This window comes from Antechinus flavipes, chromosome 3 (genome assembly GCF_016432865.1).
Source record: "Antechinus flavipes isolate AdamAnt ecotype Samford, QLD, Australia chromosome 3, AdamAnt_v2, whole genome shotgun sequence".
NCBI lineage: Eukaryota > Metazoa > Chordata > Mammalia > Dasyuromorphia > Dasyuridae > Antechinus > Antechinus flavipes.
In genome coordinates, this window is record NC_067400.1 from 626480214 (window position 1) to 626504453 (window position 24240).

The 24240-nt window shown below is 39.4% G+C and overlaps 1 protein-coding gene across 5 annotated transcripts in view; it reads right to left on the minus strand.

Annotated features, from left to right (window-relative positions):
• The window catches only part of LOC127556643 (zinc finger protein 665-like), a 92629-nt gene that overhangs the window by 38991 nt on the left and 29398 nt on the right, over nt 1–24240 (minus strand). Inside the window, exons 1-4 of one of the 5 annotated variants that reach the window (XM_051989912.1) lie at nt 9124–9437; nt 5834–6031; nt 2235–2361; nt 1333–1428 (exon numbers count right to left, since the gene is read on the minus strand). The exons of 1 other annotated variant lie outside the window; for it this stretch is intronic. In XM_051989912.1, coding sequence (XP_051845872.1) covers nt 1333–1428; nt 2235–2361; nt 5834–5968 — 358 coding nt within the window. In that variant the 5' untranslated portion in view covers nt 5969–6031; nt 9124–9437. Of the gene's footprint in view, nt 1–1332; nt 1429–2234; nt 2362–5833; nt 8422–9123; nt 9438–13973; nt 23750–24240 lie in introns of those variants that run through there. 3 more of the 5 variants (XM_051989914.1, XM_051989911.1, XM_051989909.1) reach the window with 3 other exon arrangements.

A 24240-nucleotide genomic window follows, 5' to 3' on the forward strand; every position in this document is an offset into this window, starting at 1 on the left:
GCTGCTAACAGGAAAAAAGAATAGGTGCCCCTACCATTTGGGGAACAAAAAGGCTTTTAAAAAGTATCTCATGAAGAACTGGAAAATTGAAATAATGACCATAAATTGGGAAACTGTCAGACAAGTCACAGTATATGAAGTTAATGGAATATATTGTTATAAGAAATGATGAGCTGGCAGATGTCAGAAAAACCTGGAAAGACTTATATGAACTGAAGCTAAGTAGCACTAGTAAAACAAGGAGAACACTGTACAAAAAAAGAGCAACATTATACAATGATCAATTATGATGAACTTAGTTCTGTGCAATATAATGGTCCGAGACAATTCCAAAGGATTCATGATGGAAAATACTATCCACATCCAAAGAATCTGAATGCAGATCAGAGCATACTATTTTGACTTTTTAAAAATTTTATCTTCATGGTTTTTCCCTTTGTTCTGTTGCTTCTTTCACGATATGACTAATGTGAAAATATGTTTAATATAATTGCAAATGTATCATCTATTTCAGATTGCTTGCCATGCAGGGGAGAAGAAAGGGGGATAAAGAAGGGAGAAATATTTACAACTCAAAATCTTTTATAAATGAAGGTTGAAAACTATCTTTACATGTAATTGGAGAAAATAAATTACTATTTACCAAAGGAAAAAAGAAAGACAATCTTTATGAGAGACAATCATAAAGACTTCAAGTACAGTAAAAAATAAATAAGAAATGAAAACAACAAGCAGAGTTGATCCATAGGTGTATGTTAGGGAAGAAATGGGAAATCAGGATGTAGGTGAACAGAATGTATGATGGAGTAATGAAGGAGAAATACCACAGGATGAACAAAGATTACAGAAGGAAATTTGGAATCGGAATCAGAATCGAGGCTTTCATCATTTCAAACTTGAGTCATTAAAACAGAGAACTAGTGAGTAACTTTGTCCACATCTTGCCTTTCTTTCAGTTCACACTGCAAGCATTTACTTTTCTATGACATCAACTTCATCATATTATTCATTTCCCTGATTGAAGAAGGTCAGTTTCTTCCCAACATGCCCTAAATTACATGATCTCAAAATTTTTCTGGGAGGTATTCAAAGGCTATCACAATCAGACCCCATGCTACCAGTTTTGCCTCCTAGGAAATGTGTAGGAAAGAAGCTTTCTTTTCATGAGATTTTTTTTTTCAAGTGAAGGCACATGAAGTACATTCTGTGTGTTTATTAATTTCATAGTTTTCCTAGGTTGCATGCAAAGAGATTTTTTTCCATTTCAAAGGTTTTCAATTGAATAGCTCAAATTTCAAATGAATCTCATTAGCCTAGTGTTCACTTACTCACCTGAACATACGATCTGTGGGACTTCTGTTTCTGATATCCAGGGTCCTTCCCCTCTTTCCAGCTGAGATATCACATGTGGCTTAAGAACTAGCAAACCTGATCATGTGAAAAAGACATTGAAATTGTTGAGGAACAGAGACTCAGTTTAGAATTCTGATATCACACATTCTCAGAGGTGGAAAAGACCACAGAGACCATATAATATATCTAATACTCAAGCCCATCTACAATATATAAAAAAAAAAAAGTGGGTGGAGGGGAGATATCCTTTAAATCAATTAGTACTGGTTATCTGGATTTGTTTTTCCTTTGAATATAGGATTAAACTCCCTTCTTTAAGAAAAGCTAGCCCTGAAAGCTAAGTCAAACTAATATAGATGCAACTTCTTTCACCTCAATCCTAATCCTCATTTTTTCCAAAGAAAAAAAAGAAAGTGCTACAAACTCCAAAGTGAAGTACAAGGCACCTCTGTGTTTTTAGTCTTCACATTTGTGAAGGATAATTCACAGGGGGTAATTTGACTCAGAAAGAAAAGTAGTTCATAAACTTTTTGCCAAGACTATGAGAACCTTTAATGTCTTTAACTTGTCACATTTGAGAATTTAGGGTAGAATCCTGGATATGAGGGAAGAGGATGAGAAGGTATACTTCCATGAATTCACAAAGCTATTGTAAAAAGAAAAGCCTATCATTTTAAAATGGGAAACAGAAAATTTTTAGTTTTGAAAGACTGAGTAACTCTCCATATTACACTGATTTTTTAAAAAACATTCCTGAACACCACACCCAGCAGTTACGCACCAAGTTAAACACTACAAGCCATTCCATAATCCCAAACAAATACTCATACAATGATACCACAACAGAAATATTTTTAGTTACAGAAGAAGGTTGTCCTTACGCAAGGAAGAAAGGTTCTTATAGTTCTCGAGCATCACATCTCTGTATAGATCCCGCTGGGTTGGATTTAATTGTCTCCATTCTTCTTGAGTAAAATGCACAGCCACATCCTTGAATGTTATTGATTCCTGAAATAGTAAAGTAGATTATTATTCCTCTTTCTGTTTATACAAACCAAGAGGAAAGAAATGAAAGTAAAAAGATAGAAAAATTAGTTCCCATGTGTTTAATCATACATTTGTTGAGGAATCATACGTTTTGAGTGGGACTGTTGTCCCAATTTTGCTTATCTTTAATTTTAAAAACTTATTTTTTTTTACTAGGTTCTATTATATGAAAATAGCATGAGTAATTCCACTGAGCCCTCATATGTCATGTTTTGAAATTAAGTTTCAACTTCCTATAAATCATTCAAATTCAGGTAAATCACAATGTTACTACCCACCTCCTTTCTTGCCTGATTTTGGAAAAAGTCCTGATCCTCTCTACCAATAAGAAACAAGGTGATTCAATCTCTACATTTTGTTTTTGGCATTTTTTAACCACATGATAACTGGAGAAACCAAATTTGAAAGTTCTTGTGCTGACCAAGAGCCTGGGACTCAATTTGTTCTGCAAGGACAAGGTGATGAATAAATCACTGTCTGGATTAGTTTTTTTAATGTTTCTCTGTAACAGTTTTGGTTTTCTTTTTAACCTGTTGCTTTTCTATTTTAACTTCTTTTGCATTTCTTTAAATAACCCAGACTAATTCATTAACCTGTTCTTTCTTTCTCAGAAATGAAAAGTGCTTAGGCAGTTACACAGAATATGGATATAGAGTAGAATCACTTACAGAGTGGATTAAAATATAAAACACAAGGTAGTACAATAGAACTGAATATAAAATACCAAATCAGTATTGACGTTCATTTAATGACAGGTTAAGTTCAGAGATAATGGGACATGACTTAAAGGATAAAATCAAATAATTGTAAAAAGGAACAACAACAAAAAAATTCATATCAACCTTTCAAAGTTCTCTTTGGAAGCTTAGCTTCTTTCTTAGTTAGGTTTTTCTTAGATTTGTTTAGGAGATCCTCAACTCTTCCAAGTTTTCCTTTCGTATTTCTTCAAGTAATTTGAATTGTTTCTTTTTTCAATATTTAGATACTGATAAACCAGGTTCAAAATCTGCAAGCTTTAGGAAAGGAGTCTTTAAGCATAAATTTTAGTCTACTAAAGCAAAAGTTGACTGACTATTCTAAACAGTTCTGGAACGCTGTCAACAAAATACTGCCAGTTTTCTTTTTACATTACCACTAAGCCCATCAGCAATATGGACATATGACACTCCAAGATAGATCTGAAAGGGATGAGAAAATAGGCATATAGAATGCTGAAGCAGCACTCCCCTGCCCTCCATGCACTCTATAATTCAGTCATACTGGCTTATTCATACTCATATACACACTCACACACTATTTCATCTCTGAACTCTCTGACTGTGAACTGGCTTTCCCCCATGCCTAGAAAGCCAGACCTCCTCGCCTCTGTCTCATAGCTTCCCTGACTTCCTTCAACAGGAGCTTCCACCCTATCAGTTCCTCTCTTCTCTAGGATACTACGTTCCAATGAGTTTCTTTGTTGTTCCTGCTTTTTAACTCCCATTAGAGTGGGAGCTTCTAAGGATAGGACTGTGTTTTGTTTTGTTTTGGCCTAGCTTTGTAAAAATTTATTGTTCCTTGCAAGAAGCACTGCAGGGTATTGATTTACAAACAGAAGCTAAAACAAGAGTTTTCCTCAACATTGATACCTCAGTTATTTGTGATTTCAGAAGCCCTTCAACAAATCTTATTCTAGAAACTTAAGATATATGCCCTCAGCTAGCTTTCATTTTTCTCATGTGACCCACAGATCACTAGAAATTCAACCCACTTCTAAAGTATTTACTTCTTTATGTGTGTGTGTGTGTATGCATATATATATTTTATTATAGCTTTTTATTTACAAGATATATGCATGGGTAATTTTTCAGCATGTTTGACAGTTGCAAATTCTTTTGTTCCAACTTTTCCCCTCCTTCCCTCCACCCCCCTCCCCTAAATGGCAGGTTGACCAATACATGTTAAATATGTTAAAGTATAAGTCAAATACAATATAAGTGTACATATCCAAACAGTTATTTTGCTGTACAAAAAGAATCAGAATTTGAAATAGTGTATTATTAGCCTGTGAAGGAAATCAAAAATGCAGGTGGACAAAAATAGAGGGATTGGGAATTCTATGTAGTAATTCATAGTCATCTCCCAGAGTTTAAAATATTTACTTCTAAATGGAGGGAGAAATGGAGAGAAGATCCCAATTATCTTTACTATCTCCAATAATTCCATGCAAGAACCTTCAAATTTTTAGAAAGGAAAATTTGCTTATATTGGTTGCCTTGATTCAAGTAATAGCTCAATAAATATTTATGTTCTCATTTAACTAATATGGGAGTAGGAATAAGAACCAAACATTTACTTAATAATGATCACTTAGTGCCTTAGAATTTTTAAGTTATATTAAGTGTTTAGAAAAGGAGTTAAGGATGAACTGAAACTAAAAAGAAATGAAACAATATTAAGAAGGAAAAGGGAAGAATGAAAAAGGGAGAAAAGAGGAAGCTTTCTATTCATATATATTGCTTATAACTGTACACACTTAAAATATGTGTGACCACTTCAAGGGACTAATAATTCACACTTATCAGGACCTTCCTGTCTATATTATGAAATGAAGATGATGTAATAACAAAGGAAGGAGGAGGAAAAAGAGGAGGAGGGAGAGGGGGAGGAGGAGAGGGAAAAAGAAGAGGAGGGAGAGGGAGGAGGGAGAGTGTAGAGGGCCGAAGATAGTGGGAGAACTCTGGGTAAGGTATAAGACCCTTCAGCACGGAGGAAACCTATTGAAAATATCTGGTTTGATTCCCCACCTCCCTTTGGTGTTCTCCCTTCCTGAGAAGTCGAGGAGGGCATGATCACTGTGTTCTACTTGAAGCAAGGGATACTTACAGTAAGAGGCATTTACACAGCAGGGTGCTTATAGTTAGCACTTACTCAGTGTGATGGATGAGATAATGGCTCTCTAGTTGGACATACTTAAGTGTGCGGTAATGATGTAATCATACTGAAGTATTTAATGGCTGAGAAGATTGGAAACAGACACTTAGTCCTTGACCATCCTGGTGGCTCTCCTGCCTCCTTCACTACTCCACTAAGACCAAGGCTGGTCCTGAGATCCTCCAGAGAGCTAGTCCAGACACTACATTTTGGCGTCCGAACAGGGATCTCCAGAAGGACACTACATTTTGGTGCCCAATGTAGGGTTACCCTGAGTTCCCCCACTATCTGTGGCCCTTTACAGGGGGAGGAAGGGGAGGAGGAGGAGGAAGAGAAAGGGGAAGAGGGGGAGGAGGAAGAGGAGGGAGAAGTGAGAGGAAGACCATCTTATAGGTGACAAAAACTGGGGCTCTGAGCCTTCGGAAGAACTTGAGTGAGAAGAGACCAAAAGCAAAGGAAGATGATTTATCTGCTGTAAGAAATGAACCAGCATTTAGCACAGAAAAAAAATCCAACTCACCTGGGCTCCACCTGACAGGAGATCAGAGGTCATTCCTTCCTCCTGCTCTGGGCCCCTCTCTTGGGGAAGGGCAGAGTCTTGAGAAGGGAGAGCTGAGGGGAGAAAAGGGGCCATGAGAGAGACTGATCCTGACATGTAGTCTTCAGACTCAGCAGTGGGGAAATCCCCACACAACCGAAAGGGGTGATCCCATGATTCCTACAAAGAGAAGTGAAAGGGTTCTGCAGAGCAATCCGGGCACTGCAGGGAAAGGCTAAGGAGAGGGGCTCTAGGGCCTGAGATCCTGTCCCAGACTCTGCTTACATCAGGGTCCAAATCACAGTACTGAGATGTGAACTGGAATGAAATGGATGGGGATTCCCAGATGTGTCTCTTATGTGCTGTATGACATGACTCTTCACATTTAAGAAATAGTTATAGCATCATTAAAATACTCCTAATTAGCACTTGTACACAGCAGGAAGTTGGAAAAGCATTTTACACTACGGTTTTGCTTCTACCTCACAACCAACCTGAGAGCTAAGTATGATTATTACCCACCTCTGTGTCGCAGATAAAGAAACTGAGGCCAACGGAGAGGAAGTGATTTCCCGAGGTAACAAAGCTAGGAGAAGACTGAGGCTGGAAATCAACTCAGGTCAACCTGACTCAAGCCCCTGTGTAACTCTGCCTTCTCCTTCATTAATCACCAAACTGTGGTGATTTAGGGTTGTGAGAAAGAAGTGAGAAACTGCTTCTCAAAAAGAACAGAGATAGGGACGGAGAAAGGGCTCAAGTCCTGGAGTCTGAAGGACCTTTATTGAAATACAGCTTCAGACACTTACTAGCTGTGAGACCCTCAGCAAGTCACTTAACCCCATTACCTCCACACACAGAACACACAAAACCCAGTAATAATAGCTAGTAATTACATAAGATCTAATGAAAAGTCTGAAACAGTTTCTGGGTAATTAATAATCAATTTATAAATCAAACTTGCAAATAACCAATAAACTGAAATCAGTAACCAAAGGCCCTGCATGAAGGTCTCTAAAAGTAACTAACACCTTTGGAAAAGGGGTTATCCCTCAGGGTGAAAAACAACCATGATTGGTTAACAATTAATGAGAGAATGAATATTATGAGGTGGAATTTTTCTAATGAGGGGAGATTTCCCAGATCATTCTGCCTTCAGCATCTATACCAACAAATCTATTCAACAAGATTAGATTCTATTTAGCCTTTAATTAGAAATACATTCTCTCAGATGGATGAGGTACCAGCCAAGATTGAGGAGAATAATCTGTCAACCCTGTCCTACATAGACTGGGTTTTGAATGAATTAGTTAAAAAGAGGGAAAAAACCCCTACTAATAACTAATCTGCTATTAACTGGTCATTAATAATCAAAAATATTTAGGACCCATTATATATAGAATTGGTTCTTTTTATGAAAATAGTCATTTTTCTCAGGACCATGTACTGTGCTGAGTGCTTTACAAATATTATCACATTTGGTCTTCACAACAAGCCTTCTAGGAACTTAAGTGCCTTGATTATTATTCATTTTGCAACAGAGAAAACTGAAGCAAAGAAATTAAGCAGCTTAGAAACAACTATTATCTAAGTCTACTAAGACTCCGGTCTCCCGGCTTCCAAGTTCAGAGTTCTATTCAGTGCACCACCTAGTTGTCAAATTGTTCTTTGTGTTTACTGATTTGCTAACACTGGATTAACAAATTGTTAATTTAGAAATTTCTTCACAAAATGACATGAGTTAAGTAAGAAACATTTTTTACAAATTCCATGACAAGTATCTGACTTTTCAGAGGATGGCAAAGGCCTGCCAAGAGGCTGCTGGGAGAGTGCAGTCAATGAGCTGTCCCTTCTTCCCCACTCCTGTCCAGGAAAAGCCAACAGAAATTGGTCTTCATGGCTTAACTTTGTAGGGTGCATCTTTTCACAATAGGAAAAAAAAAGTAGGAAGGAAGATAGGATGTTTCAGGGGTTCACCGTGGGCCCCTCAAATCCTCCAGTTAATAAGGAGAGGGGAGAAAGGATAGAGTAGTGGGCCCAGAGGCAGGAAGACTCATCTTCCCGTGTCCCACTCTGGCTTCAGACAAATTTACTAGCCCTGTGATCCTGAACAAGTCACTGATGCCGACATGCCTCAGTTTCCTCATCTATAACATGAGCCAGAGTCAGAAATGGCAAAACATGCCAGTATCTTTCCAAAAACAATGCAAAGTAGGGTCACAAAGAATCTGACAAATAACCAAAGAACTAAACCCAGAGGCCAATAAGCCCTTCCTCTAGTTCTAGGGTCCATGGGACACCCCACGCTGACTGAAATGCCCTACTTCTTTCCATTATGAATTCTAACCATTGAAGGCCACCCAAAAAGACAAGGCTGCCTGCCACAGAGGGATCATTCAGCCCAAGGGAAGGGCAGATGAGGAAGGGCAGCACGTCCCCTGGAGCTGCCCTCCACGACCACTTCTGGGTGACACAGACCCCTTTGGCAACTGGAGAAGCTCTTCTCAGATTCCCGTTTTCAAATGCATAAGACAGGATACTTAGAATGAAAAGGGAAACTTTTTTTTAATTGAAAAACTATCATCAAAATGTTTTTAAAGTTCACTGGCAGGAGGTTCAGACCCCTGAACTACAACACTGAGATTAACTGGCGGATTTAACTGGGGGATTCCCAATCCATTAACCAAGAACCCACCGCCAGCTCGCTCCTTTGTCATGGTTAATGTGACACTGTGTCCCACCGAGCTGGTCCCTTTATGAAAGAGGGAGGTTTGCACGATATGTGCCATTTAAAATGTGTATTTCCCGGTCTACGGGCCTAGGTACGCACAGGCGTTCATGGTAACGCCCAACAGTCACTAAGGAGTACAAAGGGCAGACACATTTCGTTTGACCTCAACTCCTATGATCAGCCCCATTTTACAGAAGAGGAGACCGAGGCAGACACCGATCACAGGCCCTTTCTCGGGGCTTGCTTACTCCACAGTCTCCCTACTCTACTTATTTATGGACACGGAGGCGGGCAGCTCCCCCTTACCCAGGGGTCACTTCCCCATGCACGAGTGACAGCTCCCAAGTAAGCCCCGACGGACCACCCTTTGCAAACCCTGCCGCGGGGTAGGGAGGCTGCCTATTCTCCCCTAGAAAAGGAAGGGACTGCGGCCCACGGGAGCCCCGCACACGCGGGGAGCAAACTTATTCGGACACTGGACAACCCCGTGCGCGGAAGCACCGAGCATGCGCACACGCGCTCCAGGCGGCTCGCCGCCACTCACAGTCTCCGCCCCCTCGGCTCGGGGACTCACGGAGTCCTCTCCGGGTGGACACCCCTCTGCAGAGTGCAAACCCACGAAGAGGGATTCGCAGCGCAGCCCGGACGCCCGCGGAGGCGCCGCGAAAACCTCACGTCAACCTCCGTCTCTCGCCCGCACAGCGGAGCGAGCCCCCAACCCGAGGCGGGAAAGGACAGAACTTCCGGCTTCCAAGGAAAATGCGCCTGCGCACGACGCGGCCTGAAGCTCCTCGGAGCCTATTGGGTCCTGGGTGCAATCCCATTCTCTTCTGGGAAATGGAGTCTTCATTGCCGCTGCCCCCCGGGTCGGGAGCGGGAGCCGCTAGATTCTCAAGACGCCATTTCCCAGAGAGCTCAGCGGCATCTGTCTGACAGAGAGCTTAGGGAAGTCGGGGAAAAGAGGGCACACTCCTGGGGGCCAGCAGGTGGCAGATGGTCATATTGTTATGCCACAGTTCTCTTTAACTGTCTTGACTCAGTTTCCCTGTCTCAGTTTCCTTGACTGTTTTGTCTCAATCTCTTATAAATTAGCAAGATAAAAGAGTAGATCTCCTGACTCTTTTATGGATTTTCAATATCCCTTAAAATATTCCAAGATAACCCACGATATCTTTACTTCTTTGTCTCTGGATTTTTTAGGGTTTTATGGCTTCCCCTCCCTGATAAAAACTTTCCCTCCCTTTCTCTTCTTTGTCTCCAAAAAGGTATTTAAGAAGTTGGGGTTCCTCCATGGAGTATGGCAGCTGTCAGTTGTATGCTGGACTCCTCCAGCCCTGGGACCAACATGAATTCCTTGGGGCCAAGGAATTCCAGGATATCTTTATCTCTGTCTGACTGGATAATTCCAAATGAGAGTCTTGTCCAGTCAATCTTACTCTCCCATTGATAAAATATTAAAACTCTCTCATCTCTCTCCTGCCTCAGTTTCTCCGGCATTACAATTTGGGGTCCGCCCCGAGGCGGAGAGTGTTTGATAGGTAGATGGAAAGAGAGGTGGGATCCGGTAGGAGAGAGAAAGCCTGCGCTTTGTGCAGGGGTACCCCTGACCCCAGTGACACATGCCTGGCACTTGGTTACCGCGGGAGCCCCCTGAAGCGTGGCCCCCAGAAGTGCCCCAGGCGCCCGCTGGAGGGACGCCTAGGGAGCCGCTCCAGGAGCAGCCCCGTCCTACACTTTCTGATCGCACGAACGCGCCCAGTACACCTGAAGCACCGATCGCTCGCTCCCGTGGGGCTGCGCTGGACAGTCCGCCTTACCTGCCCTTGCGCCCCTCCCAGCCGGTGGCTCAGCTCCAGCTCCGGGCCTTGGCACGGGCTGCTCCCTCGCGCGGCTGCTTCTTAGGTTCTTGCTTCCAGGGAAACTCGGGGCACGTGCGATAATTTCTTGCTCAGCATTTCCCAGTCTGTAAACATTTAGCATCTACTTTGTGCTGGGCGCTGGGCAAAGCTCTGAGGAGACAAAGAGGCAGTTCGTCTCTCTCTAGGAACCTACAATTTAATGAGGGAGACAAGATCCAAAAATGTATAAAGCAGCTATATAGAGGATGATTAAGAAATAACTCCATGGGCTTGGGAAATTTTTAGTGTAAAAGATGGGATTTTATTAGGATTTAAAGAAAGCCTTCAAAGTCAGCACAGGTAAAATTGTGGGGGCAAAAGCTCTCCAGGCTTATGGAACAGCCAGAGAAAATGCTCCTTGTGTAATGTTCTGGTGGGTTTTCTGGAAGTCTCTGGCCCAGCCTTCGTTTCAGTAATCACCAGGCCAGTAGCCAGGTGTTCAAGTCCAAATCCTTTATTGTCCCCTTGCCAGGGCCCGGTCTTGGTCTCAGTGGAGGAAATGCAGGAGGACCAGCCGGCCACCACGGTGGTGTGAGATGGGGTGAATCTGTCTCCTTGGCTCCGAGAGCTTGAGCTCCCTCCCGGCTTCAGTCCTCTGCCTTCTCCCCGTCTGACCCTGGCTGAGTTTGTCCCGGCTTATATGGGCTATTAGAATGAGATCCTTTTCAGTATACTGAGTATAAACCAATCATTCTATCACCAGGGAACCATTATCTGTGGTAAGATTAAATCAATCCCACTGAACTAGAGAACTATTAATCATCATGCTTCAATTCCACTTAGCACTTTCTAAGAATCCTTGTTTCAAGTACAGAATTCTGGCCCATAACATGTTGTGGGACAAAGACCATGGGCTCAAATCAAGGTTTCTCAAGGTAAAAGCAGAAAGGAATTTTATTATAATCTAGGGAGAAAGGGAATCTCCCTCCCCACAAGCGGTCAGGCAAGGAGAGGCAGGATTATATAAGCGTCTGGGGTAACACTCCCTATAGGCTGGACCTTTGTCCCGATTAGTCAGGACAAGTGAACTCATATTCTAAGTCATAATGAGGAAAAACTAAGCCAACCATATCTTTAGGATTACTAAATTTTAATGCCAAGGTGCCCCCAATTTCCAAGTGTAAACCTAAATGTTTCATGCACTTGATATAATGTCTGATAGCATTCACTTGTAAATCTGTCAGGTTAACTATTTCAGAGTCCGATTCTTTTTGTACAGCAAAATAACGGTTAGGACACGTAAACTTATTTTGTATTTAATGTATAATTTAATATATTTAACACATACTGGTCATCCTACCATCTAGGGGAGGAGGTGGGGGAAAGAAGGAGAAAAATTGGAACAAAAGGTTTGACAATTGTTAATGCTGTAAAATCACCCATGCATATAACTTGTAAATAAAAAAGCTATAATAGTAAATCTGTCAGGTTCTCATGCTTTTTCTTTGGAAGCTTATTTATGGCCTATTTTTTTGTCTTTTAAAATTAATCAGACAAAATGGGAAAATTTACTTTCTGTATCATTATCAATACAGTTCATTTGTAAAATATTACTAATCCCTAATCAGTAAAATCTTAGAATTTATTCCAATAAATACTTAAAACCTGAATTTCCATAATTGATAAATTTGAAAGCTCATCATACATATCTGTATTATAGTTTTTTAGAGAAAAGAGTCTAATTCTGCTGCTTTTTTCAAAATTTGCTATTCCATTTCATTGGAAAAAATTTACATTACATTTTGGTTTTATTATCTTGTCTAATCATTTCCCTCTTTAGATCATCCCGATATTATAATTGTAAATATATGTTAAAGTTGTAAGATGTTCATACTTGCATCCTATGATAGTAACTCAGAGGGTGTTTCCAGTATCAATCTATTATTTAATAGATTTAGTATTGTACTTACAAAAGTTCTTGATTATAGAAATTTTCTATAAAAGGAAAGAGAGGGATATAGTTATCACAGGGGGAAAACCTTCTTAGTTCTGTTTGATACAGGCATAAGTCATGACAGCCAATTATGTAGTCACAGATTGTTAAAAGGCAAACATTAAGATTAAACAAATAGGAATTTTCCTTTTCTTTTTATTTATTTATTTATTTGTTTGTTTATTTATTTTTTTGGAATTTTCCTTTTCAGTAAGGAAATAGCATAATGGGGAAATGGAGTAAAGAACATCCTGTGGAGGCCATCCTCTATGTTATCCCCATTTTCTACTATTGGCTTTATGACAATCCAGATAACTGTCCCAGTAATCAAAGTTCAAATAACAGTAAATTTAGAATCCCAGAAATGTTTACCTAAAATAGCAAAATTTTACTAATCACAACTTAGATCTTGAATAGCTTTCCTGATATTTCTCTAACAGTTAACATTTCATTAGCCCTTTATTTATAAATGAAAACTACCTAGATTCTGGGACTTCAGACTTACAGCAAATACCTGATGTTTGACTCATTAACATGTGAAGCCCTATCTTTAAACCACCTTCTACACTGTCAAACGATCACATCCTTTTAAAATCCCAATTCATGTGTGACTGCATTCAGATTAAAACTTTGCTTTCTTAACAGCCTTTCTGACCAAATTCTACAACATAAATTTAGAAATACAATATTAGAATAACACAAACTTCAAGTGACATCAATTGCATTTCCAAATTATCACATAGAAAAATCACTGATGTTATTATCTTTGGCATTTTAAAACCACATTTAAAATGATCAAATATAGAACAAATACATTCAATTAGAGAAATAATAACAATGCAACATGTAGCATATGCCACACTGTTAAGCACTTTACAATTATTATATCATTTTCATCTTTCAACAACCATTATTTTTCTTTTCATATCAGAAAACTGGGGCAAAAAAAGATAAAATAACTTGTTATAAATGACATAGTCAATGCATTTCTGGAACATAGAAGATGACCTTGCCAGGGTCGAGGCTGGCTGGCTCCCTGAGGTCACACTGCCAGACTAGGATGGCCAGAGGCTCCTGGGCTCTCATTCAGTAGTCGGGGGTCTTGGCAAGGGCCAGGCCTGCCTGGGAGACACTGACTAGGCTTTTGAGGCTTTTTTTTTCTGTCGAAGGGTTGGAGTGACAGGATCTTTTTTAATGGTGATGGGCCTCAGAGCCTGGTCCATCCACTCTTCTCCCACAGCTGTAGGTACTGGGGTTGGGGAGCTACTGGGGCTGAGCGATTGGGACCCCTCAGCAGTTGCCCCTGCTTCCTCCCAAGTAGGGCAGAATTCAAGTTTGCCTATAATTCTCCAGCACTCTCTTTTCTTAATCTGACCTTAGATGAGAGGGGTTAACAAAGGGACATAGGCAGTAATGGTCTTGTTAGCAATCCCCACAACTGAAATAATACTCATGTCTCTTGGGGAAGGGAATGGGGTGTGCGGAGTAGTCAGGGTTTGGGGAAGGGTCCCTCAATATTTTCTGGGATATTTTTCTTTTTTCATCATCTACTCTGAAGGCAACCATACTTTCTTTTCCTGATGGTGTAGAAAGGGACTTTAGGACAAAATAGGAAGTCAAGGAAGAGTTAATAAGAGGTTGCTATTTACCTCCTCCTTCATTTCTGGGCTCTCTGCCAACTAACTTTCCTTCACTGCCCTAAAACAATGAAGCTATTAATCTTCTCAATGACTTTTTAAAATTTAAAAAACCTTTTATATGACTTATTCCTTATTTTCTCTTAAAAAAATTCTGCAGAGTGGTACCTTCAAACTTACTAATTATCCAACTTATTTCTATAACCCTAATTTAGCTAGCACCTTTAGTTTTCCACTAATCTCTCATGGAAAGCTTAATGGGAGGTAGTAAAGTTAATAAATCTTTTTCAGTGTTCTGACCACAGCCCTTAGAAGTTTTTCTGGCTTGGCTGCATTTTAAATATTTCAAGATAACTTTCTCTTAAGTGTATTTCTTAAAAATTTCAAGGCAACATGCTTTTATCATCCTATCTCAAATAGGATGCATTGGGTACATTTTCTCTTTCTCTTCCATCCACTCAGCTGCAGGTAGAGAAGGGAGGGCAGAGAATCTCTTTTTAAAGTCTTGTGAGCCCAAGCCATTCTCCAATTGATAAATGGTCAAAGGATATGAACAGACAATTTTCAGATGATGAAATTGAAACTATTATCACTCATATGAAAGAGTGTTCCAAATCACTATTGATCAGAGAAATGCAAATTAAGACAACTCTGAGATACCACTACACACCTGTCAGATTGGCTAAGATGACAGGAAAAAATAATGATGAATGTTGGAGGGGATGTGGGAAAACGGGGACACTGATGCATTGTTGGTGGAACTGTGAACGAATCCAACCATTCTGGAGAGCAATCTGGAATTATGCCCAAAAAATTATCAAACTGTGCATACCCTTTGATCCAGCACTGCTACTTCTGGGCTTATATCCCAAAGAGATACTAAAAAAGGGAAAGGGACCTGTATGTGCCAAAATGTTTGTAGCAGCCCTGTTTGTAGTGGCTAGAAACTGGAAAATGAATGGATGCCCATCAATTGGAGAATGGCTGGGTAAATTGTGGTATATGAATGTTATGGAATATTATTGCTCTGTAAGGAATGACCAGCAGGATGAATACAGAGAGGCTTGGAGAGACCTACATGGACTGATGCTGAGTGAAGTGAGCAGAACCAGGAGATGATTATACACTTCGACAACGATATTGTATGAGGATGTATTCTGATGGAAGTGGATTTCTATGACAAAGAGACTTAACTGAGTTTCAATGGATAAATGACGGACAAAAGCAGCTACACCCAAAGAAAGAACACTGGGAAACGAATGTGAACTATCTGCATTTTTGTTTTTCTTCCCGAGTTATTTTTACCTTCTGAATCCAATTCTCCCTGTGCTGCGGGAGAACTGTTCGGTTCTGCAAATATGTATCGTATCTAGGATATACTGCAACATATTTAACATATATAGGACTGCTTGCCATCTTGGGGGGGGGTGGAGGGAGGGAGGGGAAAAAACGAAACATAAGCGAGTGCAAGGGATAATGTTGTAAAAAATTACCCTGGCATGGATTCTGTCAATACAAAGTTATTATTAAATAAAATAAAATTTAAATAAAAAAAAATAATAAAGTCTTGTGAGCCTAAAAAAAAAAATCCTCACTCCAACCACTCACCTTGTCATTTGGCGTCCTATGGAGAGAGAAATAGGTAGCGGAGAGACTCACTGCCAAGTTGCCCAAATGGGTCCTGAGTCTAGAGGGAGATTGCTGAGCAGAGGGCCCCCATGCACTGGGGCTTTCCCAGGTGTACTTTCCTAGGTGATTGTGGGACACCAGCTAAAGTGAGGAGGTTGGGGGATGGGGTAGGGGAAGGCTTACCTTGGGGACCATCGGAGTCACAGACTTTGTCCCATATTTGGCGCCAATAACGTTGAGCATCAAATATGTATCTGATAATTCAGGCCCTGACAGTCCCCAAACCCCAAAGGGGGCGAATGGTGGAGAGATCCAAGTCTGAGGCTTGGCAGAATATAATCAGTAACATGAGGAGCTGGGGATTTGAGAGGGCAGCTTGAGGTAGAGTTAAAGTCACTCAGGGATCAGGTTGGAGAGGAGAGGAGAGAGAGATGCCCACAGTTGAGATGACTAGAACTAAAGGGCCAAGATAGTCCAAGTTTTGGTACTTTTTTCTCTCTCTAAGGCAATGATTGAAGTTATTTTGGAATCATTCTTTAGAGTTTGAGTTTGTCTTGACTTTCCCTGCCAACATAACAACTCTTTACAGTGGGATTGTTTTTTTGTTTGCTTATTCTCCCAACCTACTTTCTGACTTCTGATTTGATGGTAGGGCTTGGGAAAGTCTGGACTGATCCTCTTGCTGCTTTCTTGGGGTACGGAGTATTTTATTATTCTAGGATTTCAGGGACAGGCTGGGAATTTGAATGCTCTGTTCTAGGACAAAACCTGATTCTTGTCCTCTTGGATTGTACTTTGCTAATTCCTAGGTTTGGATCTAAGCAATAGATTGAGCTCCATTTATTAGCTCCTTTGGTTCCAAGTGAGTATATTATAGGTCTTTTTTGGTGTGGGATTCCTAGTCTTCTTTGGAGGGACTAGATTCTGGTGCTAAGACCCTTCTCTGTGACTGTTTCAAGCTTTTCCCCTTCTCCTTATTCCAAAATTTACTCCCTTCTCAATGCACAGCCCAGGGCCTCCTTAGCTGGGAATGTCACCATGAATGCAGGTGCCTTTCTCAGTCCTCCCTTGATCTTTGATCTTCAACTTAGGAGGTAGGCAACAAAGCTACAAGTTGTAAATATTCCCAGTGTGATACCCTAGTATGGTTCTGGGATTGTCCCAGTATGGCTCTGGGACCTCCTCTTGCCATGACGCACAGCCTCACACAAATAAATATAGTATTGGAATTTCAACCCTTTAATACAATTCACTCTGATAATCCATCTGGCTTTGGGGGCTTTTACTTCAGGAATTAATTTATGGCTTGTTCAACTTTTAAAAAACCCTTTATTTCTTGTTAATGTTGACATTTTATATTATTGTATATATTCTTACATTTCACTTAGACTCTGTTTTCTTGGCATATAATTGGGCAAATAGCTCATAAGTTTTGTTTCTTTTTCAATGATTATGAGTAGCTTTTCCATTTTTGGAAGAGCTAATTTAGTTTTTAAAAATCAAATTCGCTAATGATTTATCTATTTATTTTTACTAGTAAGCTGCTAGTTTTGCTTTTGATTTTCTCACTCTTGGTTTTTTTAGGATTTCTATTTTGATGTTTGAGAGTTTTTAATGTATTTGTCTTTTTAGTTTTTTAACTGTCCACCCAATTGTTTAGCTGCTGTTTTTCTGTTTTATTCCTGAAAGTGTTTAGAGATATAAAATTTCCCTTTGGGATTGCTTTGGCTGCATTCCCTTAAAGTTTGGTATCTCATTGTTATTGTCTAGAGACAAGAACTAGACTAGAGAATAGGAAGGGAGCAGGAGGGATACAAAAAGCTCCTTCACCATCCTTTCTTTAAAGAGATCAATGGAATAATCATCTCATTTTCCATCTAGTTTCAGGTCGTCTTCATCCCTTCACATCACTTCTGCTAGTCACCCAGGCTTTTAATTCATTGTTTCAGACCCCACACCTTCCATGTCCTATCAGTTAATTCCTGTCCACGAGGTGTCCCTTGCTCTGTGACTAATCCTCTTATTTTTGATTGTCTAATTGTAGCGTTCTTTATGCATTTATTTGTTCCTGCATGATTTCTTGTTTGGATGTTGCAGTAGCTTGCTTGCACTAATGAGGAACCTTCCCATTGCTGGTGTTCCATGACTCAAACCAGCCTCAGAAGGATCTTGATGATAAGAAGGGAGGGAGTGGGATGGGGAGTGTGTGTGGGGGGTGGTAATGGGAGAAATCAAGTTCTTCATTTTAGAGAAAAGCTTAAGAGTCAGAAAAGAATTATGAAACTTTAAACCAATAACCCAGCCCACTTTTGTCCTATTCAATTGTGAACCTGGACCATTGCCTGGACTTGAAGCCTTTAGGATGGCTAGACGAGTTGACTGTCCATACCACAGGCTGTCATCCTATTTGATTCACTTTTTTTCCTCTTGATTATTATACCATATTCTTTTGAGTGATTATGAATCTAAGTTAGCAGATCCCACAATATTTCACTATTGATACAATGCCGTGACAGCCGTGACAGTGTCATCCTCAAATAGGAGGACATGACTTATTAATGTGAGGTGTAAATGTTGCTTGTTTTTTAAAAAATAAAGCTAGTGTGCTGACTAGAGAGATAGGGAATAGTCAGAAGAGCTGACACCCCTGAGGGTTCATGGAAAACAAAACTTTTGCAAAGAGTGTCAAACATGTTATGAATACATGTGAAAAGGGAAGGAAAATGAAGAGGGTAATGAAATAATCCAGTCAGATGAAGGTAAAAATGCATTAACAGGATAAGGATATGAATACCCAATCAATCTAAAAGAACACAATGAGGTCTGCTGAAGACAGAATTTAAAGATAAATGAAGAGGAAGAAAATATGGTATGAGAAGGTATAGCGTTAATAGTAAATTGTCAAAAGTGGATTGTCCGACTTCATTCAATTTTCCCATTTGCTAGGAATGATCCAGTGCATACTGACTTCTCTTAAAAAAAAAGACAGAAATTGGTTTACAGCAGCTGACTTCCTGCTTATTTTTTTAACTGCCTGTAACTGATTCAAGGATTTCAATTGTTTTCAAGCAATTTCCACTTCACTGCATGTCTTAATATATAATCCCCTTTATTTCATATAGTTATGTTTTAACAAACATTCTTGATTTTTCCAGCGCATGATAAACAATCCCTTTAACAAGTACACCTTCATGTAACAGATGCTTTATACTATGTACTCATGTCTCATGTAAAGAATGGCATATAGTTAATTTGTGAAAGACATTTTCCAATTCATTTGCTATTTGTTTCACTTTTAAGTGAATAAAGTTGCAATGCCCGTGTTTCTGTATAATTCATTGCTGGTCAATGGGAATGGATCATTAACAATTTCAACAGAAAGAAACTTGTGATAACAGTGAAATTACAACACAGCATCCAAAAGGCAGAAAAATTGTAATGATTAAGAACCAGGACAGGGACAATCTCTTAAAGGCACAATTGAGTGTCTAAAGAGAAGTTTGGGATGAGGAGAAAAATGATGGCAAAGGACTGCTGCTGAGGATGGAAATATAAAATTAAAGTTCATGGCTTTAAGGACCTCCATTCTTCTTGACCTTTTGGATTTCTGTGTAGTGCAAAGGCTCTGCAGCTGGCTGAAGAATGCGACAAAGAAACATGGAAGCATTATGCCCTAATGCCCAGGTGCAAGATTTTCAAAAAATCTGCTGGAAAAGAGCTTTCTATCTTTGAATTTTTCTTATTGGTCAATACATTACAAGTAGAAAACTTTAAAAGGATGAGAGACTGCCTTCCATAAGACTCCATTCCTGGCCAGTTTGGGAACCAGGATCAGCAGCAGGATCCAAAAGCTTAATAAAAGCATGTGGTCCTCCTCCATTCTTATTAGCCTTATGTGAATTTCACAAAGCCGTTACAGGTTCAGACCATCTCAACTAATCTCCCCACAATTATGCCAGATGTTGATTGACAGTGAAAACAGGCATACTGCTGAATCTGTCAGTCAAATTCACATGGAGAGAGAATCAGATCTTAGCTTGGGCCAGGAACCCTTCAAAGGGGGAGGGGGACATCTGTTGCTGTGATTAGGTGGAACAAAAGACAAAGAAAACTGGATCAAACGGTTTATTTGTGTCTCTGGAGTGAATATGAGAGCAAGCGAATATGGGTTATAACAATAACTAACAGATCTTATTTTTGCAAAGCATCCTACATCTATGACCTCACTGAAGCCCCACAACCATCGTGAGAAATTGGTACTGCAGGTATTCTCCCACTGATAGAAGCAAACAGGGTCTGAGAGGGTGAGTGACATGCCCATGGTCAAACAGCCACTCCCCACTTGGGGGAGACTGCAGCTCAGCACTCTTAAAGGCTCTACAAAGCAGCGGAGGAGGGCTCTGGGGAGGAAAAAGCACATCTGGATCTGACCTTGGCCACTTACTGGTCTGTCTTTGGCAAGTCATCTGCCTTACCTAGGCCGAAGCAGCTTCAGCTATAAAGTGAGAGGTTTGAAATATACCATGTGTAGGGGTTTTCCAGCTTCAATTAGTATGATGCTATTATTTCAGGAGGCGTCAGAGGCACCTAAGGGGTCATAAAGACTTTGCTTCCACATCTGGAATCTGTATCACCCTGATATGTCTATATCGACATATCGGTAATCTAAACTATCTTGGGGCCTGTGAAGAATTTAACTTGCTGTTCCTTTTATGCGAGAGTCTAATAAGGCTAGTCACAACCATGGGGAAAAGGCAGCTACACAAGTTATGTCACCAGCTCTTTCCATCTGTACCTTGTTTTTAGTGTCAATTCTCTCCAAAGAGTCTATGCTTTTTCCCACCATGTGGGAATTTCTCATGTGCTTTTGCAATAAGAAATTGAAAAATTTTTAAATGGAATTTCATCCTTATTCTTCTTTTCCTGATCTACATTATTCCCTTCCATAAAATAGGAAAGTAGAATTAAATGAATTTGGAGGGTCTTCCAGCTATGACATTCTCTAGTTCTACCCCAGACCAAAATATAGCAGCTATAAATTGCACCCATTCATATCCAAGATAAATCAACATAAATCTTTAGAGAAACTTCCAGAACAAGATGTTTCATGTTATTTTCATTTATCTCGGGCAACTTTTCCACTTTCAATCTTTTCAAAGGTATTCAAATTATTTTTTTTCACTAAAGAACATTTTAGTGCTTTTATTAAAGAAATTCTTTTGGAAATCTTGCATTTTAAGCATTTAGTTTAGAACCAGCATAAATTGCTCAATTGACTAACATTGTTCCTGCTGCCTGATGGCAATTAACATGTATTATTGGATGCATAAAGGAAGAAAAAAGTTATTTCGATCTAGTAAAATACCAAACCACTTTGTATCTACTGTCAAACTGACCTATTGATTCTCCAGTACATAGTAATGAAAAGTCACAGCTTTTCCCTACTTCATTACATCCCTAGTTAATGTCCAGCATAAAGTCTCTGATCTCTGATAAGTTTTGGAGCACATGCCAGCGTTATCCCCTGGTCGAATGACAGAATTTCCCTTTAAAATTCACTTTCAAATAAGTCATGACTAATGCTTTAAAGTTTAGAAAGATGCTTACAAAGGTGTTTCCTAAGTGTTGAGCTGGTGCTAAATGCTTTCCCACATTCCTTACATTCAAAGGGTTTCTTTCCAGTATGAATTCTCCTATGTTCAGCAAGGTGGCCCCTCTGCCGGAAAGCTTTTCCACATTCGTTACACTCAAAGGGTTTCTCTCCAGTGTGTATTCTTTCATGATCCCTGAGGACTGAATTACTTCTAAAGGTTTTTCCACATTCATTGCATTCATAAGGTTTCTCTCCAGTATGAATTCTGTGATGATTGATAAAGGATGTTTTATGGCTGAAGTGTTTACCACATTCATTACACTCAAAGGGTTTCTCTCCGGTATGAATTTTCTGATGTTCAGTAAGATGTCCCCTCTGACTGAAGGCTTTCCCACATTCACTGCATTCAAAGGGTTTCTCTCCTGTATGAATTCTGTGATGATTCCAAAGACTTGAGTTATTGCTAAAAGCTTTTCCACATTCGTTGCATTCATAGGGTTTCTCTCCAGAATGAATCTTCTGATGATTAATAAAGGATGTTCTATGACTAAAACTCTTCCTACACACACTGCATTCAAAGAGCTTCTCTCCAGTGTGAATTCTCTTATGTTCAGTAAGGTGACCCTTCTGGCTGAAGTCTTTTCCACATATATTACATGGAAATGATTTCTCTCCAGTATGAATTCTCTGATGTTCAATCAAAAGGAGACTTTTGTTGAAATTTTTACCACACTCATTACACTCAAAGAGTTTCTCTCCAGTATGGCTCTTCTGATGTTCAACAAGGTGTCCTTTCTGAAATAATACTTTCCCAGATTCATTATGTTCAAAGGTTTTCTCCCCACTATCAATCATTGGATGTAAAGTAAGGTTCAAATTCTGGTTAATAGTATTTCCACATTCATTAAATTCAAAGGGTTTCTCACCAGCATGAATTCGTTGTAGAGCAAGCCTGGCCTTATGGCTTAAAGCTTTCCCTCTTTCCAAACGTTTTAAAAATTTTTCTCCAGTATGAACTCTCTGATGGTCAGTAAGGTGCCTCTTTTGTTTGAATGCTTTTTCACAATGATTACAGTTATAAGGTTTTTCTCCAGTATGAATTCTCTGATGATTCTTAAGGATTGAGTTATTGCTGAAGGCCTTGCCACATTCATTACAGATGTAGGGTTTCTCTCCAGTATGAACTCTCTGATGCTCAGTATGATGCCCTCTCTGGCTAAAAGTTTTTCCACATTCATTACACTTATAGGGTTTCTCTCCGGTATGAGTTCTTTGATGTAAAGTAAGGTAGACTCTATGACTGAAAGCTTTTCCACATTCAGTGCACGCAAAGGGTTTCTCACCAGTATGAATTCTCTGATGTTGAATAAGATGTCTTGTCTGGTTGAAGGTTTTTCCACATTCACTACATTTATAAGGTCGTTCACCAGAATGAATTCTTTGATGATTCCTAAGAATTGAGTTGTTGCTGAAGGCTTTTCCACATTCATTACAGATATAGGGCTTTTCTCCAGTATGAATTCTCTGATGTTCAGTAAGATGTCCCCTCTGGCTAAAAGCTTTCCCACATTCATTACATTTATAGGGTTTTTCTCCAGTATGAATTCTCTGATGTAAAGTAAGATATACTCTATGACTAAAAGCTTTCCCACATTCAGCACATTCAAAAGGCTTTTCTCCAGTATGAATTCTCTGGTGTTCATTAAGATGTCCCCTCTGGTTGAAGGTTTTCCCGCATTCGTTACATTTGTAGGGTTTCTCTCCGGTATGAATTCTCTGGTGACTCCTAAGTATTGAATTGTTACTAAAGGCTTTCCCACATTCATTACAGATATAGGGCTTCTCTCCAGTATGAATTCTCCGATGTTCAGTAAGGTGACCTCTCTGGTTGAAGGCTTTACCGCATTCATTACAGTTATAAGGTTTCTCTCCAGTATGAATTCTCTGGTGGTTTCTAAGGATTGAATTATTGGTGAAAGATTTTCCACATTCGTTACATTCAAATGGTCTTTCTACAGTATGTATTCTATGATACTGAATAAGGTCTGAGTGGTAAGTGAAGGGCTTCCTGCATTTATTATATTTACAAACAGAATAGGGCATTCTATTATGTTTATTAAGCTCTGAAAACTGTTTGAAGTTCTTATTAAGTGCATCATATTTATGGAGAATTTTCCCTATTGGAACTCTTTGTGGTGGAACAATGATTGATGCTAGACTAAACCTTCTTCCAAATGTATTACATTCATTAATATTCAACTCATCATCAGTTTTTGCATGAAACATCATAACTTCCTTGGATTGTCTATTCCAGTTGCCCTTCTGCTTCTCTAGCCTGACATCACATTCCCATGCTCCTCCCAACTCAGAAGACCAGGGATAATTCTTTCTAATTATCTCTCTAGATGATTCTCCCAGAGAAATGTCCTGCTTTTGAATCCAGTCTAAGTCTTCACACCTTGTCTTCTGAATAATGGAATCTGGAAAAAAAAGCAAAAAAAAAAAAAAAAAAAAAAAAAAAAAAGCATCTAAATCCACTATTCTCTGTATTGTAAGAAAGGAAACTGCTTATATTAAGTTCTTGATTCTGACTCTTAAATGAGCAAAGATAATTACCAATTTGGAAAAAGTTAAATAAATACTTGTTAAGTGAGAACTGAAGTCCAAGATATGTGAAGAACTAGGAAAAGGCTTCCAGGAACTAAATGACTTAGATTTAAGAATAGCAAAAGCATTCATAGATGCATTCAGAGAATAACTGTTAGTAATTTGGTGGGGAGGTGAGGGGGAGAAAATGGCTAAATGTTCAGAGATGAGAAACAAGTTGATTCTAGAAACTCCAGACTGTTGAGTCTGATACCAATCTTAGCAAAATTCAGGAAACTATTAAAATAATATTTAGAGCAATCTTTAAAAAGGAAAAAAAAACCCACTAAGGGTTGATTATGAACAAATTACATAGGATAAGAAT